Source organism: Oryza brachyantha, chromosome 12 (assembly GCF_000231095.2).
Source record: "Oryza brachyantha chromosome 12, ObraRS2, whole genome shotgun sequence".
NCBI classification, from domain to species: Eukaryota; Viridiplantae; Streptophyta; class Magnoliopsida; order Poales; family Poaceae; genus Oryza; species Oryza brachyantha.
In genome coordinates, this window is record NC_023174.2 from 13157238 (window position 1) to 13176395 (window position 19158).

The 19158-nt window shown below is 40.7% G+C and overlaps 3 protein-coding genes across 3 annotated transcripts; 2 read left to right on the forward strand and 1 right to left on the reverse strand.

Moving 5' to 3' along the window:
• Positions 1-1011: 1011 nt before the first annotated feature.
• On the forward strand, positions 1012-6602 carry LOC102720666 (acyl-CoA-binding domain-containing protein 5-like). Its single transcript, XM_015843182.2, has 17 exons — positions 1012-1230; positions 1654-1765; positions 2353-2431; positions 2529-2687; positions 2799-2876; positions 2967-3071; positions 3253-3319; positions 3411-3472; positions 3550-3689; positions 3891-4017; positions 4094-4208; positions 4334-4422; positions 4661-4744; positions 4956-5318; positions 5390-5836; positions 5928-5987; positions 6268-6602. Exons 2-17 carry the CDS (start codon positions 1719-1721, stop codon positions 6340-6342), a joined length of 2097 nt encoding a protein of 698 aa, XP_015698668.1. The 5' UTR covers positions 1012-1230; positions 1654-1718; the 3' UTR covers positions 6343-6602.
• Positions 6603-6835: 233 nt separating this feature from the next.
• Positions 6836-13984, reverse strand: LOC102714246 (golgin candidate 6). The gene is made up of 18 exons (XM_006664019.3): positions 13611-13984; positions 13270-13322; positions 13065-13192; positions 12760-12959; positions 12595-12668; positions 12440-12509; positions 11842-11895; positions 11645-11740; positions 11447-11497; positions 11282-11371; positions 11033-11149; positions 10872-10943; positions 10555-10740; positions 10108-10208; positions 9924-9972; positions 9506-9571; positions 8339-9097; positions 6836-7535 (listed from the first exon to the last, which is right to left on the reverse strand). Exons 1-18 carry the CDS (start codon positions 13671-13673, stop codon positions 6969-6971), a joined length of 2796 nt encoding a protein of 931 aa, XP_006664082.1. The 5' UTR covers positions 13674-13984; the 3' UTR covers positions 6836-6968.
• Positions 13985-14995: 1011 nt separating this feature from the next.
• LOC102714518 (microtubule-associated protein 1A) lies at positions 14996-18033 on the forward strand. Its single transcript, XM_015843067.2, has 3 exons — positions 14996-15277; positions 16906-17033; positions 17455-18033. The coding sequence occupies exons 1-3, from the start codon at positions 15112-15114 to the stop codon at positions 17737-17739; spliced, it is 579 nt and encodes a 192-aa protein (XP_015698553.2). The 5' UTR covers positions 14996-15111; the 3' UTR covers positions 17740-18033.
• The last annotated feature ends 1125 nt before the right edge of the window (positions 18034-19158 follow it).

Consider the following 19158-nt stretch of genomic DNA (forward strand, 5'->3'; position numbering starts at 1 on the left):
TAGTAAACTTTCGTGTAGTTTGGTCTAATAATTTAAAAGCAATCAATAGTCAAAGTTATCAGTGATCTAAATATAAATAGTGTCTGCACATAAGATCCCGGCTGTGCATTCGTTAGTACAGTACCCATGACGGGGTGTGCATTGTCAGATCGGATTCAATGCGGCTGTCGGCTGCGTCATACCATACGTGTTGCACCGCCTACACGCCGTTCACAACTTCACATGAATGACAAAAGCAAAAAAGAGAAAAAATAGTTTCGGTATTCATATAAATTCTGGGTTTAAGACCTGTCAAAGTTTTGCTTCCAAATCTATTTTGCCTAAGGAAACGTTCTAGTGATATTTGTAAATGGAATCATAGCCTAACTTATCGTCACTTTTAACGCTACATGTGTTTAGGCTATGAATCTTATTTACAAAAAATGCTAAGATAAACAATTCAATATGTGAATGTTGTCAGACAAACATATTTGACACTCAACGAATTATTAGTATGATGATAGAGTCATGGGTAAAATCTAGGACAAATATAGTCTTATGCATGTATATTTAGTCAATGCAGAGCCCACTTAGGAGATTACCTTTTATTTTTTTAAGAAAAATGCCAAATGGCATATTACAAACGAAAAGTAACTTGTAAATAAAATTTTTCGCTTATAATAAAAAACACAAAAATCAACTTCAATTTAAAATAAAAATACAAGTTTTCGCTTATAAGTTATATACATAAATAGAAGCGAAAGATGATGTGTCAGCAACTATGACAGCTGTCCCCCATCAGGACCATCCGTGGCTCATCCAACGGCAGAGAAAAATGCCTACATGCCAAAAAAAAAGAAATAACTCACATATCTCCAGCCCCAAACTGTCACCTCCGCCGTTGGATCCCGATCGGACGTCCCAGATGCGAGCAGTAAAACTCTTTTTTTCTTTAAAAAAAAAGAGGAAACTACCAGTAGAAACTTCACGAGTGAGGAGTGACCAGTGAAGTGAAGCGAAGAACTGAAAGAAGAAAGAAAAAAAATTGTTTGTCCCCGTTCCATTCTTCCACCTACCCACCGTTTGTCCTGCTTCCCCTGCAGCTGCCGCCTCTGTAGATCACGCACCTTTCCTGCCGCAATGCGACCCTTTTCGCCTCTCCCCAAGAGCAGAGTGACAGTGTGAGAGTGTGTGTGAGAGCAGAGCCTTCTTCTTCCATCGGAGACTCTCTCGGGGGGCTGGCAGTTCTTGGTAGGAAAAAAAACCATATCTTTTTCTGCTGCTGTTGGTTCTTTCTTTGTTTGTTTCTTGTTCACTGCGATTCGATGAATCCGAGGCGGAGTTCTTCTTCTTCCTTTGCCTCCTGTAGCGTTTCTTTGACTGCCCTGCCCTGCAGATTTCTGACTGCATTCTTGTGTCCCCTCTCTGCCTTCTTGGATTTACCAATGGATGGATTGATGGGTTGATTTTGCTTTCTTTCAGTTTATTTTGGGTGGTTTCTTGTTCTTGCCCCCAAATCGTAACGCCCCCATTTGGCTCGAGATTTTTTAGTCGTCTCACTCCCCTGTTTTCCGGGCATGATTTGGTGTGGTCAAGCGGCCCAACAACTCCAGTGTGCTGTTCACTGTTTACTATAAATTCTTGCATTGGTTGACCTGTTTCTGCTCTTTGCAGCTAAGAGGACAATGTGCAGGCAGGTGACCTGGTTCTGAGAAGAATTGGGGGACGAAACACGGGTAATGCCGAATATGTTCGGGTTCTCGCGGAGCCGGATGAAGATCGGAAGGTGAAATTTGTTGCGTAGATTGTACCAATTTGGTACCTTTTGATCTTTAGCAATTTCTTTTGTTGGGTAGACATGTACTGTGTTTTGCATTAGGTGCTTGCTGTAATGGGAATCTGGTGGGTGGATAGATTGTACCAATTTGTAAACTTTTGATCCAAATGAAAGGCCTTTTATTCGGTTTCTTGTGTGTAAGTAGTACAGCTGTTATTCCTGGCAATCAGTTAAGGGCCTTCATCTGGTTTAGTTCTTGGCCAAATGAATATTATTCTTGCTTTAATGATTTATAAATGTGGTCCTAGTATGGAAATCTTTTCGGTAAACTTGCTATGTTCTGAATAATAATGCTGATATAAATCGATAAAATCCACTGTAAATTTATCGAGCCATTTAGCTTGATGAAACCCAGTCAACCTACTTATTTGAGTGATTTCTATTTGAGTCTGCTTTTTTTATTACAGTCAGATTTCCCTGTTATATTTTGGTGCTAATTCATCTTCCTATAATCAATCATATTCACATATTTGTTTTGCTGTTATCTCATTTATCATGATTTTAGAAGTATATTTATGAATTTGGTGTTCTTACAGATCGAAAGGCCACTCGACAGATCCTTTGGACAGCTCTAAGAGTCCTTCGGGCCTTGTGAAGCACCTCAGCTTGCCTAATGTGAGCCTTTGTAACTGTAGTGCTTGTCTCTACTCTCTAGTATTGATATGAGCATTTTGGACACATTTGGATGGTTTAACACTCTCATTTGTTTTAGGGGGACGACCAAATTACAACATCAGTGAGTGGCCGTGCAGATGATCTCGCCTTCCGTTGCTCATCTGATACATATGATCTTGATGACCGTGCTTTGGTTAGCTCACGGAACTGGGCTGTCCTTTCTACAGAGGGCAGCAGACCATCACCACGTTTCGCTGTGAGTACTCATCTGAACTCTAGCTAGTATCAAGCCTGCAGCTTTCATTAATTAGTACATCCAAGTATCTGCTACTCACATATGACATATCCAACTCCCTTTTTTAAACAGCATGCGGCAGCCATTTTAGGGAGCAAGATGGTAGTGTTTGGTGGTGATGCTGGTCATCAGTTGTTGGATGATACAAAGGTAATGACGTTTTAACTTTTGTGTGTTGGTAGGGAATTTCACTTGAGCACTATCATTTATTTGTCAGCTAACTGTTATGGTATCCATCAGATACTTAATTTAGAGAAGCTTACATGGGACTCTGTAACTCCTAAGGTTCGTCCATCGCCAAACAGACCTTCGATGAAGTTGCCAGCCTGCAAAGGTCACTGTCTGGTATATTTCTTGTATCTTACTGCTGTTGGTATGAATGAATGATTCCCATTGATCAAGTTCTTTGTTCTGACTAGTGTTTTCAAGTTGGAAGGATATCTGTCCTCTTTTTTTTTAGTGGAACTTTTTGTAAATATTACTTTTTTATAAAGCAAGAATCTGACTTGTTTCTTCTGATGTCTAGGTTCCATGGGGGAATAGTGTCATTCTTGTTGGAGGTAAAACCGAACCTACATCTGATCGTTTAGCAGGTTTGCTCATACTAATTGATTCTGCAAATCTCTTGAAATTATGCGATATTAGCCTCTTCCAGATATGTTACACATCCTTTGTTTGCTTCAGTCTGGAATTTCAATATGGAAACCGAGGTTTGGTCACTTATGGAAGCCAAGGGTGACATCCCTGTAAGTCATGAGACATCCAGAACTGTGTTTTGGTCAGAAATTGAACTAATAGGATTGTCTTGTGGTACTGATTTTAGGCAGCTCGAAGTGGCCATACAGTAACCAGAGCAGGTGCCACACTGATACTTTTTGGTGGTGAGGACACAAAAGGAAAGAAACGACATGACCTTCACATGTTTGACCTGAAGTCATCAACATGGCTTCCTTTGAACTATAAGTAAGTCGTTATTCCAAGGATGCTAGCATGGGCACATTGCTAGAAACTATTTTGGCACTAGATTTTAAAACGTAAAGATTGGTAGAAGCTAATAATCAACTTGTGTCCTAACTCCCAACTGTCCTGATCTACAAATATCAAGTTTCAGAATTTTTAAATTCAATATGGAATCTTTATATTAATTGAACCTCAACATTGCAGAGGCTCTGGACCTTCTCCAAGATCCAATCATGTAGCTGCACTATATGAGGATAGGATCCTTCTTATTTTTGGAGGCCACTCAAAATCGAAGACCCTAAATGACTTGTTTTCTTTAGATTTTGAGACGGTATGTTGCATGAGAATTCTTGAACCTCACAAGAGATGCCTTCAGTAGGTTACTTAGATATTTATCTTTTTGTCAGATGGTATGGTCAAGAGTGAAAATCCATGGTCCTCATCCAACACCTCGAGCTGGTTGCAGTGGAGTTCTATGTGGAACTAAGTTGTACATAGCTGGCGGTGGAAGCAAGAAAAAACGTATGTTTCAAGCTCTTAATGGAAATATATTTAGAAATCATTCTCTGTGCGAAATCATTCATTTTTACAAGAGTGGTTCGTCTTGATTATGGCAGTTTCTAACTAAAAAAAGATCGAATTCTCAGGGCATGCAGAAACCTGGGTTTTGGATGTCGTAGAATATAAGTGGTCGGTCTGTGTAGTACCCTCTAGCTCCTCGATTACTACAAAGAAAGTAAGTTGTTTTCAATCTTGACACTTGTTATGGAAATGAATTTAATTTTAGAGGCATTCTGTAGAACTGTCGCAAAAGCAGTGGAAAAATGGTGAATTTTCCTCTAATAGTAATTATATTCCAAATTAAAGCTTCATGTATTTTTTTTAATGCTCAAAGTGGGCTTATAATCTTGTATTCACACTACTTACATTATCTCATTTCGTCTTTTTGCTGAATAAGTAAAAAATTCACGCAGGGTTTCAGCATGGTTCCTTTGTACCACAGGGACAAAATTGTGCTCGTTGCTTTTGGAGGAAACAAAAAGGAGCCATCCGACAAGGTGAAATAATTAACATTTTGCATAAGAGTATTTTTCTTATTTTGAAGGGGTGAATCTTAATTTTGAACCTAAAAGAATTGGGTAAATTGTAATTTTTTGCTACTTGCACTCATCTTTGCCACTTGCTTGAACCAAACATTGCCTAAATTGTTCCAGACATGGAACTTTTGTTTCGACAGATGCACCGCTGAATATGTGAGATTACCTGCAGGTTGAAATATTGGTGGTACTACAAAATGAGCATTCTTTTAGCAGGCGGTCTGCCCCAGATGTAGACCCTTTGCTATATGAATATTCTCCAAGCACAAAGGAGCTTGCCAGCCATCTCAACAATTGTGCACCTTTGTATTCCAATAGTTCTGTTGCAAGGCACAGTCTTGCTTCTACGGTAGAACACCCACCTAGAAGGGAATCACTCTCTGAGTCATTGTTACAGAATACAAATTTGGGCACATCACTCCACAGGCAATTCCAGCAATCAGAAGCCTGCAGCTTAGCTCAAAAACTGCAGAAACCGATAGATGATGACAGATATGATGACACTGATGATGGTTCTTCATGTCAAGCAAGCACTGTAAGTGTACACCTTCAATTCACTAGAAAACATATTATTTCTTCCCCTGTATAACAGATTGTAACTTACAGCCAAAAGAGTACCGGAGCAAGAGAACAGGAGCTGATATTCAGATTGACATGGCCAGAATTTTATCCAGCAAGGAAGAACATTTGGAGACTGCAGGATCAAATGCAAGAAGGGTAGCAAGGTGCTCTTCAGACATCAGTCATCTATACAATGCAAAAATAACAGACTTGATCAAAAGAAGTTCTGCACTTGAAGATCAGCTTGCAACTGCATTGGCAAGCAAGGACCAGGCAGAGAAGAATTTGTCGCTGGTCATCAACAGCAGGGAACAACTGGAAAGGAGACTTGCCAATAAGGACAAGGAAGCTGAGGTGCTGAAGGAGAAGATAGCAGGCTTAGAGTTGGCACAAGAAGAGTCGAACAACCTCTCGAACACGGTTCATGCTGATAATGTGCGTCTCGAACGTGAAGTGGCATTCTTGAAGGCCATTACAGATGAAACTCAAAAGGCAAGAAATGCTCAGTATGATTCATAATGGAGTATGAAGTAATTCAGCTGCTTGCTTGCATAGTTGTATTGACTGAATTTCATCTATGCAGGAACTCCATTCCACTCGCCGAGTTTTAGCAGGAGAACAATCAAGGGCATTCCAGCTCCAGGTATTTAAAGTTTGAGTGATGGCGGAGTTGCTGTCCACTTGTCCCCCATCTACACTAGTTTTCTTTTCTCTGTTCTGAAATTATCAATGAACTGAAATATATGGAAACATATTTACCATGTTTGAAGCCTATGCGGAACACAATTATGACTATATATTTCTCAAAGCATGTCAAATAATTTGAATACTGAGCGACGATTGCTTGCACTGATGCTTTCTGCATCATGTTTGATGCATTCATCACAAGGATCTCACTTGACTGCTGATCCTGCTGTCATCAGGTTGAAGTGTTCCATCTCAAGCAACGGCTGCAGATGGTGGAAGGAAGAGCAGGAACTCCAAAGAATCCTCTTTGAGCAAATTAGTGTGTTTAGTTCATGATTATTTGTTTACATCTCTGGACTATAGTGTGTTTGTAACATCGCCTTGTACATCAATTGTTACAGGAGTGAAGTGTATATCTAGCAACAGGGTTTAGTTAACCATTCTGTTATATGAACTGATGCAGAGTTGTAATTTATCTGAGATTTTTGTGTGCAGTTATGGATTTGACACAGTTGCTCATGATCTGTTTATATTGATTTGAGCTAATTTTTACTTGGTTTCTCAGATGTGTCCTTGTTTATATTGACTTGAGCTAACTTTTTACTTAGTTTCTCAGGTGTGTCCTGTATAAGTGAATTCTTACTGCCAATCACCTTTTTTTTACTTCATTTTTTCTTATTTGTTCACAGGACTTTTAACTTGATTAAATTAGTGGTTTGATATCCTTGGGGCGGAGGACAGAGAATGCAATTAACATGAGTTGATGGAGCTTAATTCTGAGAACTAAATTCAGCAATCGAGTCATCCAGCACAAATAACTTAAAATGAAAAATGACCACCTTTTGTCTACATATCATCCACTGTACAATCGTTGCCACAGCATCATGATCCCAACAGGTTACACCATGAGACGATGACAGAATTACAGACACGTTTATCACTCATCATCTTCATCTTCTTCGTCATCGTCGTCATCTGGCAAGGCGGCGTCGTCACCAATACCTTGCAGCAGGGCGTCCACATCCTCACCGAGCTCAGCCAGCCTCGCGCTCAGCTTCTCCACCTTGCTCTGCTCCTGGCCGAGGCAGACGAGGAGGTCGTTCAGCTCCGCCTCGCTCTCCTTCTCCGCCTCTTCCTTCGCTTCCGCTTTGATCGCCTCCACATCAGGGTAGGGGGCACCACCACCTCCCTGCCGCAAGGCTTTCACCTCGGCATCAAGGCGGAAGTTGGCCTGCTCCAGGCTGTTGTAAGCATCCGACAGGCTCTTGAGATCAGACTCCAGCTTCGCCGCGAGGTTTCGTTGGTTGCTAGCTTCGGCTTCGATCTGGGTATTTTCGGCTTTGAGCAACTCTAGGCGTCGCGTCGTCCCTTCCAGTTCTTGTCTGAGGGCTTCGATTTGGACCCTTTCTCGGCCGCTGCTCGGTCTCTGGGAAGAATCTGCGTTGTTGCCACCACCAGTTCTCACTAACTCTTCTGCAAGCATTGCATTCCGAGCTAGCAAGTCCTGAAAAAGACCAGTAATATCATTGTTAACTTCTATCAGGTATTCCCTCCACCTCAAAATACAGCTACCTTTGAGGTTTTGCACAGTGATTAATTTGGTGGTATTGAACACGGGATGGATGTGACTTGTGATTGGTTAAGATAAGAAAGTAAATCGAGAAATTGAATGAGGATGGTTGTGATTGGTTAAGACAAGGGGTAGGTGGAGACAGGCAGACAGCTATATTTTCAGACAAAATTTGAATGCTAAAGTTAGCTATATTTTAAGATGGGTGGAGTAGAATACATTGTTGTCAAAACAAATGGCACCCACGGCCACCCAATATCTGAGCAACCAATTAGTAACTGATCGAGCCAGGTGCTAGGGTTTATGGGATTTTACAACTAGCTGTATACCAATGCTAGTAGTGGGTGATATGTTCTTTGCAGATTAGTATGTTACCCAATATTCTCTGGCAAGAAGTTCCTGGATCTTCTCATCAAAAGGGAAAATGTTTCTTAATCCAGTGAGAAATGCAGGAAAACATCTTGTACACAACCCAATCTCGAAGTACAGTGAGTCAAGTAGCCCTATGTCTCAAATGAAACAGGGTCCTAGTGTCCTACTGGCAAGGTCCTTTAGTAAAGATTACAGTGTAGTCGAGCAAAGCTTTACCAAATGGCAAGTGACCAGATTTTTTCTTCAGATATAAAATGACTGAAGCTCATGTAAAAAAAGTAGCAAGGAATTGACCCAAAATTGTTTTTTTGCACACAAAGTAGAAAACTTTTACCATGAAGTAAAAAAATTGACAGGTAACTAACCTGCATTTCATTGCATTGTTTCTCTACAAATGACTTTAACCGCTTGATGTATTCGCCATCAACTTCCCCATTCTTCTGCTCCAATTCAGCAGGTATAATTGCAGTTGCGGTCTTTGTTCGACTAAAGATATCCATTATATTGTCCCTAATATCAGTCTCAAGCTTACTGAGGAAACTAACAAAATGGAAATCAAAGATTTCTGACAGGACTGGATGCTGATCGCCTTTATTTATTTCCTGCTCTTCAATCTCTTGGAAATCTGACATACTATTTGCACTTGACCGCGAAAGCTGCTTGCGCTGGTGCTGCCCTGACGATGAATGGGTGAAGCTTCTCCGCAACTCATCAAACCTCAAAAAGTATGTAGAAAGGCCAATCTTTTGGCTTATAGCATCAGCAACAGCAAAGGCATCTCGGCCCTTCTCCCGGCTTGCATTATACAGGACACAAGCACCTAGAACAACAGCAGCCAATCCACGAACACAAGCACTGTAGCGTTTACTTGAAGCAAGCTCAATCATGTAGTTCAGATGTACTGCTGATTCCAAAAGGCAATCTACAGCATTAGCACAATCCACAAGCCAAAAGATAAGTAGCCGGAGAATGACAGGCTGAATATATGAATCTTCCAGTTGACTGCTTTGGCCATTTTCTCCTTCTGCTGAAGCTGCAATAGACAAACATGTTACAATGCGATGCAGTAGCGGCTCAGTGCGTCCCAAGGAAGGTGCAGGTGTTTCAAGCTGAATTTGCAGTACCTGCAAAAAATTGGTTTTAGAAAGCAATGTGTTATAGGTTGTATGGACCAGGGGATATATAAGAGATTATACACAGATTAAAGTCTGCATTCATTATATAAAATATATAGTAGATGTATAATTGAAATAAATAAGGCAATATGTAAATAATCAACATAATAACTACAAGAGTGAATTACAATTAAAACAAGGTCAGCCAGTTCTTGCATAACCTATCAATGAAAGGGAATCATATAACTGAGCCTATGCACAATGCTCTATGTAGAACTTGTCTCAATTTGATCACATTTATGCAACAATAGTGTAGTTAGTAGTTACACATCAATTATTACCAGTTGGATAGTTGCTTCTCTACCCAACTCTATATGTAAGAATTCACTGAGATAAAAATGATGCAAGGGCACATACGCGATCTTTGCATTGCAAGTTGTCCTTGATTATGTGAGAAAGCACACTAGATGCTCTGCAACAAGCCTGCAAATTTTAGGAGACAAAAATTAAAAATCATACTTTTATAACAGCATAAGGATAAAAGTACAGGCATCAAAGACAAGTCAAACTGTAATATTATTTATTATAATATATACAAAATGCTTTCCTACAACAATGCTAAATCAGAACTTGAAGCCACATCATATACAGTACAAAAACAACTGGAGCAATGCTATAATCCTAGTTTGTTTCATATAGAAGTTGCAGGTTTTTATGAATTTTCAACATGTATAATTTCATCATCAAAATAGTCAACCAACAATACCCTTCCAGCGTTAAATGGTCGACCAGTTTCTTTGCAAATTAATGGTTCCTTAGGTTTAAAAGACATTACCTCCATATCTCCATTATCATCACTGGATACCAGAGCTTGAAGAAGTATACTGTCATTACAATAGAAACATAAATCAAATATAGAATTGCATGCATGCCAGAAATGGGACTATACACATAAACAGGTACACAGCCAATACTGGAACTCCTGTAGTATAAGATGCAAAAAAAACTCAGAGATCAACCTTCCAAAAGGCATGTCACTAGCAGCCCCAAATGTAGCATGTTGTTGATTTGGATGTGGAGCAATCGTTGATGCTAGTAAAGCCTGGCCACTAGGATTTTTCTGTTCCACAAACAACAAAAGTACGTATTATTCTTTTGTACTTATAATCTTATATACACAAACAAGGGAGACCAATAAGTGTAGCAGACACTAGCAACCATTCCACCTTAAAATTTAGAGAAAAAACATGGAATATTGGGCATTTAATCAAGAATTCCAGAAAAAGAAATAATCTTAGTCCATTACATGTTTGATACTGTATCCTTTTAAAACTCTTTCATTACCATTTCCTTTTTTGCAACCGAAAGTACAATTATGCTAAATAATCTTCTTAGGTTAGTCCAGAAACACATTTGAAGTAGTATATTATTGTTGAAACCAAAGAAAATATGAGAAAGAAAAACACCTCACAGAAACACTTGAAGACATAATCAGCAGCAACAAATTCTTGTGCTACGGAGGTTCGCAAGATTATAGAAAAGATTGCACTAAGTGCAGGCTGAACATGAGGTTCTTCCCCAACTTGCTTGCTCGCAAGAGAATCAAGATTCTGAGGATTCCTTAACACCAAATTACCTATGCATCGCAAGGCCTAGAAAAATAATGGTCAGTTGCCAAAATAGCACAAAAATCTCAATAGTACAGATTAAGTAATAGAATTGAATAGAACTACTAATGGTTTATAAAAGTACATGGTAGCGCAACCGACAACAAGGGACTCACCATACAGCGAAGAGCTACAGGGGCCCACTGACTCTCCACGCCTAACAGCAGAAGGTGGTCCAGAATATTTTTCTGTCATGTTTGGTTGAATACATAAGAAAGACGCTTAACTATGTGTCGTAACAGTCGCAGAAAAGAAAATGTGAGGGAGAAATGGATACCTGAGCTAAAGCAGTTTGGTTGGTGGCCTTGTTAGCATCTTTACCTGGCTCACCAGATGAGCCACCTCCCATCAAAAGCAAGTCAACAGTATCTAAAGCACCGAGAAGATTTACTGTCTAAAGAAACAGAGTTCTAACTTGATTAAAATGTTGCTAATGTTATTATTCTAAGTTAGACCAAACTAAACATTCTTCTGAGGATGGTCTGTGAGGCCAAATAGCCGATTTGATGAACAATTAACAGCGCACCTTTTGTTGAGTGAAATTGAATGCACTGCCCCTCCTTATCTTTAGTATTGCTATCAATGGATCAAAGCCAATTGTCTCTTTCAAAAGCATCTGATATCAGCATTAAGTAGTGTCAATTAAATCAGGCAACTTAAAAGTTCAAAAGATTTTGAGCCAAATACAAACCTGATTTGATGCATTGTGTCGGATTAAATTATTTAGCAGTTCAAGGCAATCCTGCTCCAAGGAAAGGAATATATTAGCAAACTTGCACATGCATCTCCACAAAAACCTTTTAATGGAAACTAACCAAATAGGGTGTTAAACTAATTTCCAGTAATTAATACTAAATTATGTGATGGCTATTAATTATTAGATGATCACCTGAACAACAACACCACCATCAGAGTATCCTTCCTCTCTGATAATGCTAAATATTTTCTCAAATACACCCTCAAATACCACAATTTTTTGAATTTCCTGAAAAATAAGATCAATTAATTGCCATTTTATCTACAAATTATAGAAGTTGATTGAATTAAAATCCAATACATCAACTAAGAATATGAGAAAAGTTCAACCTCTGCATCCCTGGTCAGATAAGTAAGAAGTAACAGCGCTTCATTCCTTATGACCTTCAAGATACATTAAAGGTATCACAACATGAGTTATATAATCAGAATCCAAAATAAACAGGTTAAGCAACACATACACACACACACAGATGGTAATAAACTGATTAAGAAATATGGAATCATAATGGAGTTAATGACTGCCAATGTACCCTGGAGAATTAAATATCTTAATAATTTATCATCATTTGCCCCCAAAAAAAAACTGTTCCAAAAGGCCAACCCACACTGGAGTCTTATAATAGAACAAGGTGCTAGTGAAGTGATAGTGTTTTCCAGTAGTAGTGCAATGTGTACTGTGTACTTGAGTATGCATATAACAGCTCCTTCAGAATAATAGACACAAGCATGATTCAACTTAAATGTGTACAGTGGTCATGTTGGAAGTCATGCCAGCTAAACTACAACTGCATTTTGTGCGTACAAAGAGTGCATATAAAATAATTACATGTGTGTTTGGCCTTAGACTTCTATTGACACAAGGACAGATGAAGTTTGATAGAGTAAATGATGCAGAACACAAGGCAAGTGAAGTTAGTATTCAAACCTCCCGATCCATAAGCATATCCATTAGAACTGTTATACCCCGGGGAATCAATAAAATCGCCTCTTGTAGTCTGAAATTCGGAAAGAAAATAAAAGGAGTTATATACAGATATAATATATCAGTGATATCTCGACAGAAAATGACTTACGGGGCACCTTTTCAGCGAGTTCGTAAGTAGCGCTGTCAAAAGCTGGATTGTATAGTACCGCACATAGAAATCCTCCTCTGACTTCAAAACAAGCATGAGGAGAAAATATGTCATGATAAATGAAAGAGGTGAGGTTCATTAGTTGCCTTACAAAGAAAGTTTTTTTACTCACCAATAAGCTCAAAAGAAGAGAGATATTCTCAGTTTCTCGAGAAAGCAAATCGGAGTTCACTGATGCAGGCTGAACCTCAGTTTTTGGTCCTTGTGAGGTTTCAATAGGAGTCAGCGCACTCACAAAGGTTTCTAGAGCACCTCTCACAAGCTCAACATCTTCACGGTCTTCCTTTAAAACATTGAGGAGAACAGGAAAACCTATTTTGCAAGTTAGCCATAAATGTTATTAGGCGTCAACCAGACGTAACCAATAGCTGGTTAATAGCTGGTGAATGAATGCCTGGGCTTGGAGTAAGTGATTACCCATGGCTCCAAATGACATTTGAGCAGAACGAGACTCTGCAACAAGCGACTGCAGCTCGGTCATTGCAGACCTCCGGTCGTCAGGTATGGTGCCGTTGCTTATGCGGTCAAGGAATCTCTCCACGTAGCTGCAGCACCGAACAGTCAGGTAAGCGCTCGCGATTGTACAAGGGAACTAACAGCATATACAGAAATGCCAACCAACCTGTCTTCCTTGGACTCAGACCTCTCGTTGCCGAAAACAAATCCCCCAATTCCCTGCGAAATTGTACACACCAACACAAGCCACAATCATCATCAAGCCGCACAAATCGAATCACAGCATCATTTGCAAGGCACACAGCATCGCACCGAGAACTGCTACACACACACAACGAGAGCTCTCAAAGAGCATCGCGAGATAAGAAAAGGGGTTAAAAAAAATCGTGACGCCCTAGGAGTCCTAGAACTCGTCTCTGTGACCAGACGCAGCACGCCTCCTCCCTCCCTCCCACCTAGGGCGGATTCATTCCTCGGACGAGCACGAGAGGTGGGAACCGCTCTCACCTGCATAATGTTTTTGCCGGCGTTCCCGGCGAAGCCCCGCAGGTTGATGGAGCGGGAGTCCATGGGGATCGCGGCCACCTGCGGCAGCGAGGCGAGGGGAGCAGCGCTTGGTCGGATCACCCCCGCGGCAGCGCTCCGGCCCGCCCGGCAGGGGTGGGGTGGGGTTGGGGGGGGGCGCTTACCTGGGAAGCGGGGAAGGGGGACGGGGAGAGGGAGAGTGCGGGTGAGACCGACGCGGCGGCGGCGGCGGCGGCGACGGCGGCGAGGAGGGGATCGGGGAGTGATGGGTCGGAATCGGAAGCAAGGCGAGGAGGTGGAGTCACGGGGGATCTGGCGTCCGGGATGAGCCTTCCCTAACTCCCTGCAGTTTGCAGTGATACCACATATCATTCATGTTAATTAAGGAGTAGTAAAATATATGCATAGTACTTAAACTTGAAAACAGATGTTATCTAGGGTCGTAAATTTGAAGTCATATATCTAGATACTTAAACTTGAAAGCCTATATCATTTAGATCCATAAACTTTTAAATTACACATTTAAATCCGCCATCTTGGCTTAATGAATCATAGTGAGTCCCTTCGTGTACTCAAAAGTTATAGTTATGTACCAACTAGCCTTCATGTTAATTGAGGAGTAAAATACATGTTTGATCCTTAAATTTGAGAGCAAATATCATATGGGTTTGTAAACTTAAAAGTTATATATCTAGATCCTTAAACTTGGAAACGGGTGTCATTTACGTATTTAAACTTTAAATAGCACATTTAAGTCTATCATCTTGGTTTAATGAATCACAATTAATCCAAACCTCATTTAATATTGTCGGAGAGCAAGCTTCTCGAGCGGGAGTTCACTGAATCCTTTTTCGATTCAGACCAAGGGTGCAGGGTAAGGGTTCATGTGAATGAATGAATGGAACATGGAAAGTTATATAAGTTCGGATCGTCGAGAGGCATAATACCATACTTCTATCGCTTGGTCACTCAGAGAAAGTGAGTACAAACCTTCTTTGGGAAGGTACTGCTTCTCTACCAACCCTACCAACCGAGGATCCTCTCTCTAATAGTTTCTAGCCGTTGATTATAAGGTTTTTCATTTTAGTTTATTTTCTAGGCTTTATTTTTTATCAACCACGTATATAAATTTTTTTACCCACAAATTATTAATCGTTGATAACCGGTTTCGCTCAAAACTTTTTAAAAGCCAATACGAGGCAGTCTATTAAAATTGGTTTTCTCGTCGGGCGTTCACTTGGCACGATTTATTTTTGAAATAATTCTTTTCTTTTATAAAAGTGTCAAATTTGTCAAAGTCTCAGCAGTTTATATTTGTTTTTGGGCCGGAACGCCGCCGATCTGGGCCGAAAAACCCAACCCCGGCGTCTCCCACCACCGGAGCGAAGCAAACCGACGAAGCTCTCTCTCGCCTCGCCCCGCACGCGTGGCCACCTCCCCGGCGCCTCGTCTCGTCCTCTCGGCGGCCGGCAGCCGGAACCACATGGGCCAGGCCCTGCGCGGCGCCGCGGGGCGCGCGAGGGCCCCTCCCTCTCCCGCGCCGCCGGCGAGACCCTCTCCTCCTCCTCGTCCTCCGCCGCCGCAGAGGGCATCCCCGGCGAGCGCTGGCGGCGGCGGGGCGCAGGACCGGCTCGGCGTGTCCCAGTCCGGTACGGTTTGCCTCGCTCGGTTCTCATTTCTCAGTAACTTGCTTCCAACCTTCTAGCCAGAACATGCGCGCTGAATGATCTGCACAAAGAGTGCGATATTGGAAACTTTCATCGGCTAGTGCACTACACATCGAAGCTTTCATCGGGCTAGAAGGCTAGTATTATTAGCTTCGTTCATGGTGGAATTTGAACCTCTAGTCATCTTGCTAAGGGGTTTGGGTTTAAGGCGCTTGTTCATGTGGGAGTGGGGATGATGTATTGATTACTATAAATTTAGAACTATGTATGATCTGACCTTGATTATTGATGCTCTTCGGTCATGGTACGTTTAGGGATTCCGTCCGCGCATGGCCTGATTGAATTTAGGGTACTATTGTGTGTCTAATTGAGCGTATATGATGTCGATTTCTTGAAATCAGGTATGTGATCCCATCGGGGGAGCATTTTCCTGGGTTGCATGTTGGGTCTCAACAGTTGATAGTCCACTGGACATTATCGTTCAAATTTCCCTGTGAATACTAGGGCATGCCATGTGATGCCAACTACAACAATTTAACCAAAGTTGTGTTAAGAATGAACTATTCCCAACCATTCCAGCTAGTTGTAAAATTGGTCCGGCAAGTAAACTCGTTCCCTGATTGCACTCTTTAAGGGTTATATAATTTTGATGCTACGTGGAATACTTAGTGAGAGAAACTCCGTCTCTGGTTGTTTTTTTAGAGGAAAGGCTGAAACAGCCCTGCTTTTTATAAAGCAAAATAAAAGGTTTGAACGTTGGGGTTACCAGCTTACAGAATCTGGACAAAACAAAAGAAGCAAAAAAACTCTGCAAACCAGCCCTTAGCTAAGCCAACCATACCCTCACAGCAAACAGACATCAAACTCTGTCTCTGGTTGTCTGTTAAGGCTGTGTTTATTTCCATCTGAGCAGTGTTGGAGGAGGATCAATGTTTCTGCAGAAATGGTAACCGCAGTTTGTTCACCTGATTTCGATTTTCAGTTAAGTTGCTGTGTTTGGTGGACTCTACTGAGCACTCAGTTTACAGTCTATTTCTGGGCACTGAGATCAGAAAGTGTTAGATTAACTGGACTTTGCTACCAGAAATTTGTTATCTTTTCTAGAATTAATTGTTTGGTGGATCATTTGGTAGGGGTTTGCACTATATATTGGGATTCTAATTAACATAAAGGTGACTTATCCCAACCAATACAATCCGTAAAGGGCACTACAGCTCTCTATGAACTGGTACCCATATGGGTTTTAAATCCTTGGGTTCAATTAGGGTTGAGCAAAGTTTCCCCTTAAAAATACTGGTATGTGCCTATGTGGTACTTCAAATGCCACCCTCATAAATTCATTCTAAAATTTACTGTCTGTATTTTTAGGCTGTGCATCTTAGGTACCAAAATTCTAATTATAGGGCGAACCTGCCTTCCCAAATTTGAATGCTATTACCAAAAAAATGTTTAAACTTTAGAGTACTTGAATGCCCTCATTTTTTTTCGAAGTCTTCAGTTCAAGCTTTATCAAGATCTACCAACAGTTTTGTTCGAGGAAGGTTTCAGATTGTGGTGGGCATTGCTTCTCTCTGCAGTTTATGAACTTCTTTTGTACGAATACACTGCAGATGTCACCGCATCACCAAAAGATGCCCCTGGTGTACTAAAGGAGCGTGATCCAAGTTACGATGAGATGCTTAAGCACATGGTTGGGAGAATCACTACAAAGCCAGGAGGAAAGCCAGAAATGGGTGAAGTAAGCCATGTTTCTTCAAATTATTCTCCCATGTCAAAATTCTACCATTCCTCTACTAGTCATTTTATTTCATTGTGTTAATCTGCAAATAACCGAACTCAAAGAAACAGCTTGTTGAATGTGACCTCCTTGAGATAATATTCCATGCTTATGGTGATCAAATGTGGGAGGATGTGATATATGTAATCATGCATGTGTCTGGACCATGAAACTTCTATTTTTAAAACATCAGTTTTGTCAATATATATCTTTCAAGTAATGGACTATGGGAAAAATTGGAAACACCTTAGTCTGAAAATATTAAGGTAATAATATCAGTGTTCCTGGGAAATAAAGAAGTTCTGTTCTTGCATTCTGCACTTGACATGTCCATCTATCTTTGTGTAACAGACATACTAACTCAGTTTGGTTATCCTTGCAGGCATTCGTCGTAGATCGGTACAACAGGCCACTTCCAAAGGTTAGAACATCCAGATCTGAACCCGGGGAAGGTGGGCACAGACAGCTACCACCAGGAACCATTAACGTGTCGCACGTCCATGAAATCATTCAGCTGTACCAAGGGAAATCCAGTAACCACCCTGGCCCAATGAGCGTGGACGAGATTGCCTCGAAGTTCAGAGTGGAAGCCTCCGTGGTCCAAAACATTGTGCAGTTCGTCTCGCTTCCACAAGATGAACATGTTAACAAGAAAGAGGAAAACTGAGTCGAAAGTGATCTTGCAGGCTGGCTAACATAATTCCTTTGTTCATGTTTCTGTGTACTCGGTTGACTACTGGAGTTCCATAGTCTTGCTCAGGTTTCTTTCTTCTTTGCTGAGATGAGAATATGAGATGTGTTGATCGAACTAGAAAAATACATGCTATCTGAATAAAGGTGAAGGCTGCGTTTTGGCCCTTGATTTGTCATTTTTCTGGTGGCGATGATGCCCATAATAAGCATAGGTTGTTATATGCTCTTTTTTCTCACATTAACTTATCCTTATTCAACTCCCATATTGCAAACATTAATGAATGCGTGTACTGAGAAAACCATCGAACGTAAAAAAAAATGATTTTTTTTCTGTTATCCATTTTCATCAGCTCTTTTTCCACCATCACATTATTAACCCTTTTGTTTTGCAGGAATTTCCTTGACTGGCAGGTTGCATTTTCCAACTTTTACAACACAATTCATGTAAAAGAATTCCAAAAAAAAGCTCAATGAACATGGACTAGACAGCCCTTCTCTTTCCGACGGAAACCGGTAGCTAGACAATCGTAGAATCCACTAATTTTACTTACATGCTGTTTTCAGTTAGGTTTAGGTTTGGTGGAGCACCTCCAAAAGGTGCATAATATAAATCCTAAAATATAAATTTTGGCATTATAGACTAAAAGTATTCCTCCACAGTTGCCCAAATCACCTCTCAACTCTTTAGTAACCCCTAATATTGATCAGTTTTGACCCAAATTTTGGCCTTCTCGTGGGGTTGCCAATCACACGTTCGCGCCAAAATTTTCAGCTGACGCTAAATTTTTTCGTCCCTGCCCCATCGCCCTCGAGCGTCCCTCCCCGCCGTGCCCTCAGGCGTCCTCCCCGCACCGCGCAAGCCAGCCTGCTCCCTCGCCCTGCAGCCGTCGAGGGAATTGTATGGAAACCTCATTTTACTATTCTACTTAGTCAAAATTAGGTGGCATATGTCGCGAGCTTTATTGTTCTTGGTACTTCCGTGACCATCAATGTATTGAATTTATGTCAAGTCCATGTTAAAACTTTATTTCAATGGTGCAGCATATAGGTGAATTTATCAATTAATTAATGATGAGGCAAATTTTAAAGTCTTTAGAACTCTTTTTTTAAGGCAACTCTTGGAAATTAAGTGATTTTGATGCCCAATAATTATTGGGTGTTACCGATATATGAATTTCGGGACTCTAATTTTGGACATCTCTTGGAGATGCTCTTACTAATATCTCTAAGCAAGTTTGTCACCAATATCTCTAAGCACGTGTTATATTGTTAGAGTCTATTCGGTTTGAAAGAAATTTTATTAGAATTTAAAAAATATGAACTTTTTTCTAGCTAACACCATGTATAATTAATATATTTTGAAGTAGCCCTTATAGAACGAAACCTTATAAAG